General features: G+C 33.6%; 2 protein-coding genes across 2 annotated transcripts; both read right to left on the bottom strand.

Moving 5' to 3' along the window:
* Positions 1–1430: 1430 nt before the first annotated feature.
* LOC105163823 (cytochrome P450 714C2) lies at positions 1431–3666 on the bottom strand. Its single transcript, XM_011082312.3, has 5 exons — positions 3211–3666; positions 2842–3068; positions 2529–2776; positions 2002–2356; positions 1431–1905 (listed from the first exon to the last, which is right to left on the bottom strand). Exons 1-5 carry the CDS (start codon positions 3506–3508, stop codon positions 1480–1482), a joined length of 1554 nt encoding a protein of 517 aa, XP_011080614.1. The 5' UTR covers positions 3509–3666; the 3' UTR covers positions 1431–1479.
* Positions 3667–8105: 4439 nt separating this feature from the next.
* On the bottom strand, positions 8106–10445 carry LOC105163822 (cytochrome P450 714C2). Its single transcript, XM_011082311.3, has 5 exons — positions 9950–10445; positions 9577–9803; positions 9244–9491; positions 8742–9099; positions 8106–8646 (listed from the first exon to the last, which is right to left on the bottom strand). Exons 1-5 carry the CDS (start codon positions 10245–10247, stop codon positions 8221–8223), a joined length of 1557 nt encoding a protein of 518 aa, XP_011080613.1. The 5' UTR covers positions 10248–10445; the 3' UTR covers positions 8106–8220.
* Between the last annotated feature and the right edge of the window lie 572 nt (positions 10446–11017).

Genomic DNA, 11017 nt, shown 5'->3' with positions numbered 1-11017 from the left:
GGCTTAGCCCAAGAGGGAGCTCGCCACGCCAGGACCTATCCAAGAGGGAGGCCTGCTCAATTAAACCTGGCCCAAGAAGGATGCCCAATACAAAGACTTGCTGTTTCCTTCCAAGCCCAGCCTGAAAGAAGGAAGGTGCCCTCAAGAAGTTAAGCTTCTCGTCCCAGGATGACTCTTTGCAAGGCAGGAGTCTTCACAAGGAAAGAGTCCTCCCTCATCCGAAGATTACTGCTCAAGGAGCAAATAAGGTGCAACCTTATCCCGGCTTCTTCGCCAGATGTACAACCTAGGACTCTTGCCATAGAGGGAGTCCTCCTCTATAAATACAGAGGGCACCTCTCAATGGATCCCCCCCTTCCACCTTTGGAAAACCCTCTCACTGCTACTTTGTCATTCTAAAATTCGTATTCTTGCTTACGAAATTCTTTTTTCTCTCACAATTTCTTGTTACAATTTAACTTAAGCATTGGAGTACTAACGTGTTGTTTTGCAGGTCCTCTTTCTCAAGAGCTTTCACTCAATTAGCCTAAATCCGATGTTAAGATCCAAAGACCTTAGACCTATGCTAAAATCACACGCATCAATATATATCTACCTTATTAATTTACTTTATCAAACCCCTCATATTTGTTTTTGTAGCTACAGTTCTTGATAGCATTCTTGAAATTAAATTATCTCAAAAATCTTATATTTCTTTTTAATAAATATTATATTTCTCAAATATAATTTTTTAATACTTCAATTGATTTTTCACCCTTTAATTCAAATGAAATAGTTAGCCAATCAGTCAATCACTAATTTATAAATACTTGGGTTTGTTAAATTTTCTTGTTAAATATTAAATTGGATAATAGAATTTGCGTTCAATAAATGCACTAGTAATATAGTATTAATATATTGGATTAATTAATAATTTATAACCAAAATTTCCTACCTGTTTTCGTTTCACCTTCGAGTGTGTGTGTGTGTGTGTGTGTGTGAATTTTGTTTTGTTGAAGTGCAACTCACAATATATAATGTGTGTGAGTGTGTGTGTAGAGATGTGTGGCTGTGAGGGAAACAGCCACGCACCGCTTCTAAATTTTCCATCATTCTTTTTAATAACTTTTACGAAAATTATAATTTAGTTCCCTAATTCCAACTATATACAATTCAACTCCAAAAATTTTACAAAACTCCAGTTTAGTCCCTTCAAGTTTTTAATATATTCAAGTTTCTTTATGATTCACACAAAATTGAACTCCATTAGTATTGTTGCGCAACAGGACAACATTCTCAAACTTGCTGAGGGGTTCCGCTGGGTCGTTGGTCACGTCGTAGGTTGGTAAGTGGGACGATGTCCTGAAGTGTGTCGGGAGCTCATTATCTATCATTTCCCCACACAAAGGGATTTTTGTCTCAACTCCATCATCAAGGAAGAAATGAAGAAATGAAGAAATGAAGAAAGTACAATAGTACATATAGAAGTTACAATTAAGCCTACAACTGTTGAATCAAAAGATTAACTCCATGGCCGGGCTCAATGACCAAATTGAGTGCTGGTGAGTGAACATACTTGGGAGACAGGGAGATTGAGAACTTAGACAAAATCATTGATATCAATATCTTGAGTTCAACCAATGCCAAGTTTTGGCCTAAACACACCCGAGGTCCGACCCCGAATGGCATGTATAAATGAGGCGACTTGCATGCTCCAGTGATCCCAGTGACAAACCTCTCAGGGTTAAATTGGTAGGAATCAGGCCCCCAATTTTCAGGGTCAGTATGTAAAGTTGTCACTAACGTCCACAGGTTCACACCCTTGGGAAACTTGATGCTCCCAAATTTCAAGTCCTTCAAGGCCTCCCTTGATATGACCGAAACAGGAGGATACAGACGTAGCGATTCATTAATTGCCATTGTTAGCTGCAGTGAAAGATCCATCGAAAAGTTACCACCAGAGGCTCAAAGAATATGAAATGTTAGCAACTAAAAAATGCAGCAAGAATAAGAACATAATACCAGCTTCATTTTCCGAGTCATTTCAGCATCTGGGGTTTGGCCCTTGCAGATATCAAGAACCTCTGCCCGGATTTTTTCTTGCCATTCAGGATGTGACGCCAACAGCATTAGGCACCATGATGCTGAAACTGCCGTTGTCTCGTAGCCCGCCGAGTATATGTTCTTGCAGTTGTCAACGATGAATCGATCAATTGCATCTTCGCTCAGGTTGCTATTTTTAGCTCCTTCAATTACCATTTGCAGCAAGTCATGTTCAGAACCCGCTTCGATTCTTTCCTTCACCACATTCATGATCAATGTTTTGACCTCTTTCTCAAGCGCCCACGCCTCCCGGTTGCTCTTTGTCGGTAGATGCCTGCAATTGTTGAGGACTAATCAGTCATGCAAAGAATTTTTCACACCTCAAAGAGAAGAAAATTCTTATCAAAACCAAAATTGAACCTTTTGATATTTCATGTCCGGTCCTTATAAGAACTTCCCCGAGAATGCTAAGTATAAAGGTATGACATTTTAGTAGTGAAATGTACCTCATGCCTGGAATCCCTGTGGCCAAACTTTTCTTGGATGCAACTTCTTGGAGTTCCCTGAGCTTCATGAAAATCTCTTCACCTTTGGAGTAACTACTCCCGAAACAAGCTCTAGAGATCACATCCCCTGAGAAGATCCTCATGTCCTGATCAATATTAATGTCCGCTAATCCACCCTCTCTCTCAACTATATTGCTCCATGAATTCAGTAATGCGATAGTCGAATCTTGAATCAAAATTATCATCCCCTGACAGTGTGTAAAATTAATAAGCTGACTATCAATAAAAGTAAAAGAATCTGATGTTTGCATACCTTAACTTTGTCCATGTGGAGTTCAGGTGCAAGAATCTTTCTCTGGTGAGCCCATAGAGGTCCATTTGAGGTGAGAATGCCCTGTCCAAGTAAAGAGCCTCTTTCTTTTGCTTGATACGTCGGCTTCCCCAAGTCCAGCGACGTGCACGTAGTTATCTCCCTCACCATCTCCGGTTGAGTCACATGCACAATCTGCGTGTTGCCAAGTGAAAACATAAACACATCCCCTGCCAAAAAATCCAAATCCACATGTCAATTGTGCACTGCTTTTTGCTAATTACACTTAGAAAAGTGTAGTAAAGTAAAGTAGTTCCCGTTGTCACGATCCACTCAGATTCAGGCCAAACTCAAAAAGAAAGAGTGGAGCACCGTATATCTTCCTCCACTCTTCAAAAAAGGGAAGAAGGGCAGCGCCACAGTTGTGGGAGGTCGGTTGGCTGTTAACGGTAGCGGCCTTGGCAGCTACATCCCTGGCCCTTTTCATCTCCAATATGTTACCAAGAAGGAAAGTAGGCTGTGGCCCACGCAACCCCTGCCTCCGCAGGGCGGAGCGAAGCCGGCATGGGTCCGCCACAAGCGCATTATACAGCCGGAAAAACAGTCCTAAAACACCGACGCACACGACAGAAAGGACAAGTCTGGACAAAAGTTGGATCTCCATGGCCATGATTTGCTGCTGATTCCTTCTTGCTCTATCAATGCTTTTAAGCTCCTAACTATATGGACAAGATTGGCTGCATTAAGTTCTAGCCAATGACAAAGGAAAATCCCCTCACGTCGGTAGTGTGGATAGAGTTTTAAGCTTTTTGGGGGGAATGGAGTCAAATTCAATACAAGTACTATCATAAATGGGGAGTTATAACTCAAATCAACTATGGTTGCATCAACATTAATTATATACCAACTATAATATATTTACAGGGTAATTAAATTAGAATTTAAAAAAAGTGATCAATCACACAGTAAATGTACGACTTCATGTGATTTAAAAAATTACATTCATTGTTGTTGTCTTACAAATAAATCCCATTAGTCAAAATTCATGAAAATTTGTCGATATTAGCAAAGCATCTGAATGAAAAACTATATTTACACCCAATATATTTATTACTGAAATCTATTTAGATCAAATTGCTTCACATGTATATGTGAGGAGATATATTTTCATACTTATTTATTTATTTGAACTGTAATTAAATTATTAATAAATCGATATAGATTATGTCAATGTTTTATATGCTATTTCATATTTCCAAAATGTGGGGACTTCAATTGCAGTCCATAGACGGCCATGTGCGTCTTGACAAGTTCTTATCAGAAGAGTGCCAAATGTGTGAGAGTTATCTTTTATTACTAAAAAAAAGAAAATTTATATTAATATAATTTTTTTAAATATATTAATAATAATATAACGAGTTGTGATTTTGAATCGCAACTCGATTAATTTTTTTTTTAAAAAAAAATTGCGACTCCAAGTGCAATTTTCTTTTTCTTTTTTTAATTAAATTTTGTTAATTAATTATATAATTTTATTTAATTATATATAATTAATATATTAAAGTTTAAAAAATTATAATATTAAAATTGTATTAATATAAAAAATTATAATTAAGTGTACAAATATAATATGTGTATTTTTTTGTACAGTTGTAAAAAATACAATGAAATATACAATTATTCTTGACAATTCGATACTAGTACATCTGATTGGGTAGAAGAATTTTTTTGTTAGGATTGTTGCCTTGCACGCGTTTGCACCTAATCCATTTCGTTGTGAATAATTTATAAAATTATATTATTTAATTAGTCCTTTTATTAAATATAGTTTATATTGAGCGATGTATTATTTAACCGGAGTATTTTATGATTTTGGCTATTTATATTAATGTTCAATTAAACATCACATTTGATATAAAAATGGTATAGTTGGTTAATTAAATTATTAGATTTGTTATATTTAACCACATGCGTAATTCTATATATTATTGTTTAATTAAATTATATAGTAATGATAAATTGATAGAAAATTCATAGAAATATTTCAAAAATTCTTCTACACAATCAGATGTGCCGCGATCGGATCGTCAAGAATAATTGCATATTTCATTGTATTATTTACAAATGTACAAAAAAAAATATACATTATTACATTTGTACACTTAATTATAATTTTTTAAATTAATATAATTTTAATTAATTATATATAATTAAATAAAATTATAACTTTAATATGTTAATTAATACAACTGTAACTTTAATATGTTAATTAATTCAATTGTAACTTTAATATGTAAATTATATATAATTAAATGAAATTACATAATTAATTATTTTAATTAAATGAAAACAAAAAAGAAAAATTGCCCAAGTCGTGATTATGAATCACGACATGGGCTTTTCTTTGAAAAAAAAAATTCGTTCAAGTCGTGATACACAATCAGATGTGCCGGTATCGCGTTGTCAAGAATAATTGTAGATTTTATTGTATTTTTTACAACTGTATAAAAAAAATACATATTATATTTGTATACTTAATTATATTTTTTTATATTAATATAATTTTAATATTATAATTTTTTATACTTTAATATATTAATTATAGATAATTAAACAAAATTATATAATTAATTAACAAAATTTGATTAAAAAAAAAATTGCACTTGAATTGCAACTCCAAGTCGGTATTCCAAATACCGACTTGGGGCTTTTTTTTTTAAAAAAAATATTTTTAGTCGAATCGCGACTCGTTATATTATTATTAATATATTTAAAAAATTATATTAATATAAATTTTCTTTTTTTTGGTAATAAAAAAATAAATAACTCAAATGTGTGATCCCCATAATTTTCTAACTTATGGGTTCTGTTGTCATTTTTAAAGTGGTGTGTGGCTAAATTTATAGCTTTTTAAAACATCGTATAAGATATTTGAGAGCTTATAATGTCTAAATATTTGTTTGATTATTTTTTTTAAAAAGCTTATAAAATTTTAAAATAAAATATTTTAAATTTTATAAACTTTTAAAAAAAAAGTAAATTTCTTATAACATCTTATAAGGATTTATTTATTTTATTATTACTAAAAAATAAAAAAATAATTAAAATAATATATATAGCACATATATATATCAAATCGTGGATACCATAACGACTTCATATTTTTTTTTTAAAAAAAGATTGCCGAGTGAAGATTTTTCAAGAAAAGAAAAAAATTAAAAATGATCTCAAAAGGCTGACCACCTTAAAAAATATTATGTTATATATATATATATATATATTATTATATATTATACATATAATAACTTATTTAATAACTTATTATGATAAGTATTTGTAACGGCTTGTCATAAAATAGATCGTAACGGCTTTTATGACTGTCTATTGTAGCCGTTACAAAACTAGTAACATGAAAAAAAATTAATTTGGAACGATTTTTGTAACTGCTAGGTTGGATTTAAAATAAATGTTATTCTAACGGTCTTTGTAACACATTTAGGTATGAATTTGCTAGATATTTTAAACAGTTTTTGTTATATTTATATCTATTTTTTGTACTGCATTTGTAACTGTTTCTTTCACTTATTTTGTAACGGCTTTTGGAACAGCCTGTATTTTAGTTTGTAACTCTATTTCACACATTCTTTGTGACAGCCTGACAACTATACATTCTATTAGTGTATTACAAAAGCCGTTACGAAATTTATTATTTTTTAATATATTTTAGTATTAATTTAATTTAATTTAAATTCATTTTATATATTAAAATTTATTTTATTTAATATATTTTAAATTTTATTTTTATAAAATTAAGTAAATAAATTTATATAAAACACACATAGTATAACAAAAAAAATAATAATTCAATTACAAAAATTAAAATATCATTACAAAATAAAATTTTGTAAAAATTTATTTTATTTAATATATTTTAAATAAAATTGTATTTTTACAAAATACAATTTTGTAAAAATTTATTTTATTTAATATATTTTAAATTATATTTTTGTAAAATTAAGTAAATAAATTTATATAAAACACACATAGTATAACAAAAAAAAATAATAATTCAATTACAAAAATTAAAATATTATTACAAAATTGTATTTTTACAAAGTACAAAGAAATTCTAGTCTAAATTATTATCTCCAGCAGCCGTTTGTTCGTCGTCGTCGCCGTCGGGTGCCGGGGATCAGGTGGACGCTCGGGCGCTAGATAATCGAGCTAGTTGGGGTCGACGCTTTTGATATAGCGCTCGAATGCCAACGCCGGATCATCTTTGTTGGGGCTCTGCGATTGTGGTGGCGAGGGCCAGGGAGCAATGTGAAAATCGCAATCGGACTTGTAGGAGTTTAAACCCCCATATGGCGCACTCTTGGCGTACGACCAACAATATTCCTACTCAATTGCATAAAAAACTATCCTCTAGTCCCAATTTATCTACTAGTAATCATCCCAATGCATCGTAGTCTCATGGTCAGTTGAGTTTGTTCATGAACTGGAGTGATAACTGCATCATAACTTCTGCACTGATTCCTCATTATGTGAAGTACAATTATAATATTCAGTTACATTGAACCAAAAAATATTCCACTCGAAAAAAATAATTAAACTACACTTAACAAAAAAGAGTTCCAATCATTACCTGGTTAATTACAGTCGACCTCCCCCATACTCAATTCAGAGATCAACGGTACGCAATGATAGTAATATTTAAAATATACTTGAAAATAAGAGAGATATAAAGAGTTATTGCATGGTTTAATTATTCAAGAAAATTAATACAAATGAAATAAAAGCAACATATATATAAACAAATTCGCAATGGATTTCGCTCCACATTTTGCAACGGGAAAAAACTAGTCGTTTATAAATAATCGTTATGCCGTTTGCATTGTACTTGCCACATTTTTGCAATTGGCATAGAGGCTATTGTGGAAATAGTCGTTGCACTTGCGTCCCCAAAGGTAATGGCTCCGTTGCAACATTTATCACAAATTTGTGATGACGTGCTTCCTTGAAAAGTTCCATTGAAATTAGTGAACATGAAAAATTTTGGGACTATTTTTCTAACTGCATAAGAAGAGTCTCACTCTGGAACGGTATTTGCAACGGATCTTCGCCAATAAACCAATTCATTTTATTTAAAGTCCAAGATGATATCAACCGTCACAACATTACAATACTGATCGAAAATTGGAACGGATTGTTTCTGTCGCAATTCATCCATAGCAATAAATTGATTTTTTGTATTGAGTAATAGGAAATTATCAAAAACAAAATATTTGCATAATTATTATTAAGTCAAAAATAAAGAAAGTACAAATTACTATTTTAGTACAAAGGAAGAAATACAATCATTCTAATGGGTGTGATAATTAATTACAACTGTTTAATCAAAAGATTAACTCCATGGGTAGGCTCAATGACCAATCTGAATGTTGGCAGGTGAACGTACTTAGGAGACAGGGAGATTGAGAACTTGGACAAAATCAATGATATTAATATCTTGAGTTCAACCAAAGCCAAGTTTTGGCCTAAACACACCCGAGGTCCAACCCCAAATGGCATGTAGAAATGGGGCAACTTGCATGCTCCAGTGATCCCGTTGCGAAACCTTTCAGGGTTAAATTGGTAGGAATCAGGCCCCCAATTTTCAGGGTCCGTATGTAAAGTTGTCACCAATGGCCACAGCGTCACACCCTTGGGAAAATTTATGTCCCCAAATTTCAAGTCCTTTAAGGCCTCCCTCGACATGACTGGCACAGGAGGATATAGGCGTAGCGATTCATTAATGGCCATTGTTAGCTGCAACAGAAGATCCACCAAAAAGTTACTACCAGAGGCTCAAAGAATATCAAATGTTAGCAACTAAAAATGCAGTAAAAATAAGAGTAGAATACCAGCTTCATTTTCCGAATCATTTCGGCATCTGGGATTTGGCCGGCCTTACAGATATCAAGAACCTCGGCTCGGATTCGTTCTTGCCATTCAGGATGTGAAGCCAACAGCATTAGGCACCATGTTGCTGAAACTGCTGTAGTCTCATACCCAGCCAAGTATATGTTCTTGCAGTTGTCGACGATGAATTGATCAATTGCTTCTTGGCTCAGGTTGCTGTTTTTAGCTCCTTCAAGTACCATTTGCAGCAAATCATTTTCAAAACCCGCTTCGTTTCTTTCCTTCACCACATTCAAGATCAATGCTTTGATCTCTTTCTCAAGTGCCCATGCCTCCCGGTTGCTCTTTGTCGGTAGATGCCTGCAATTTTTGAGGACTAATCAATCATACAATGAAACTCCATACCTAAAACAGTAGAAAATTCTTATCTGAACCGTGACACCCGAACCTAATGAGAACTTTCCTCAAAATGCATGGTAGCATAAATTTTAGTGGAAGATGTACCTCATGCCTGGAATCCCTGTGGCAAAAGCTTTCTTGGATGTAGCTTCTTGGAGGGCTCTGAGCTTCAAGAAAATTTCTTCCCCTTTGGAGTAACTACTCCCAAAACAAGCTCCAGAGATTATATCCCCTGAGAAGCTCCTCATGTACCTATCAATATTAATATCTGCTAATCCACCCTCTCTCTCAACTATATTCCTCCATGAATTCAATAACGCGATCCCCGAGTCTTGTATCAAACTTATCATCCCCTGAGTGTGGAAAATTAATCAATACAAGAGATGCATAAAGCTGACTGTTAATTGAAGTAAATTAAAGAATCTGATATTTGTATACCTTAACTTTGTCCATGTGGAGTTCAGGTGCAAGAATCTTTCTCTGGTGAGCCCATAGAGGTCCATTTGAAGTGAGAATGCCCTGTCCAAGTAAAGAGCCTAATTCTTTTTCTAGATATGTTGGCTTCCCCAAGTCCAATGACGTGCATGTAGTTATCTCCCTCACCATCTCCGGTCGAGTCACGTGCACCATCTGCGCGTTGCCAATTGAAAACAGGAACACATCCCCTGTCAAAATCCACTTCAACATGTCACATATGCATTGTTTTCGCTAATTACACTTGGAAGAGTATATATAGGAAACGACAGAAGTGGTTCTTGTTGTCACAATCCACTGAAACTGAAACTTGACTTGAACATAAAGGGTGAAGTACCATATTTCTTCCTCCACTCATTGAAAAAGGGAAGAATGGCCGCGCCACAGTCGTGGGAGGCTGGTGGACCGTTACCGATGGCGGCCTTGGTAGCCGCATCCCTGGCCTTTTTAATCTCCAATATGTTACCAAGAAGGAAAATAGGCGACGGCCCACGCAACCCTTGATTGCGGAGTGCGGAACGAAGCCTCCCTGGCTCTGCCACCACCGCCTTATACACCCTGAAAAACAGTCCTAAAACACCAACGAACACGAAAGAAACTACAAGTTTGGACAAAAGTTGGATCTCCATAGCCATATATGGTTAGCTTCTAATAATTCCTTCTTGCTCTACCAATTCATATAGACAAGAATAGCTGCATTTCATCATCCTCTAAACAACGACCAATCATGAAAATTGGCCTGTCGTAGGTGCCGTATATGCTTTGTTATCTGTTGTTTATCCTTTCTGATGTAACATTGCTGATATTCATAACTTGAATTTTCGATCAGAACAGCGACAAAAGCGTGATGCATTCCTCTTTAATTAAATTCCAGGCGTTGTCTGACTTTCAGTTTTGGCGTTCTCAACCAAATTAAAGAAAGGCAATAAATTAGTCGTCGCTTAGGGCGTCGGTAGAGCGAGTTAGGTAGAATTCTTTGCTAATATTCTGGCCAACTCGATATTTGTGATTGTAAATATATGCTCGGCTGTACAGCAAAATGCAATCCATCTCCTGTGTTATTCGAAAATGGTAAAAAAAAAAACATAGCAATTTATGTTGATGTATATATAAAGGGTAAAATACACTTTCCACTCCTCAACTATTCTTGATGTAACTAAACAATTATATTATTTTTAAATATATTTTAATATTTTGAACATTATATTATTTTTTAATAAATAAAAATTTTATATTAAAAATAGAGTATAAATTAATATTATGTGTTGTTTAAAAGAAATTGACAAAATATATATGCTTAATCAAAAGTTCAATATTTTTATAGACTAGTTATAAATATATTTTATCATAATTTTTAAAGAAAATATATATTCAAAAAAATCAATATGTAATTAATTATTTTTAT

The sequence above is a fragment of the Sesamum indicum genome, linkage group LG6 (assembly GCF_026168435.1).
Source record: "Sesamum indicum cultivar Baizhima isolate 11 linkage group LG6, ASM2616843v1, whole genome shotgun sequence".
In the NCBI taxonomy this organism is placed as follows: Eukaryota; Viridiplantae; Streptophyta; class Magnoliopsida; order Lamiales; family Pedaliaceae; genus Sesamum; species Sesamum indicum.
This window is presented reverse-complemented; position numbering and strand designations above follow the sequence as displayed.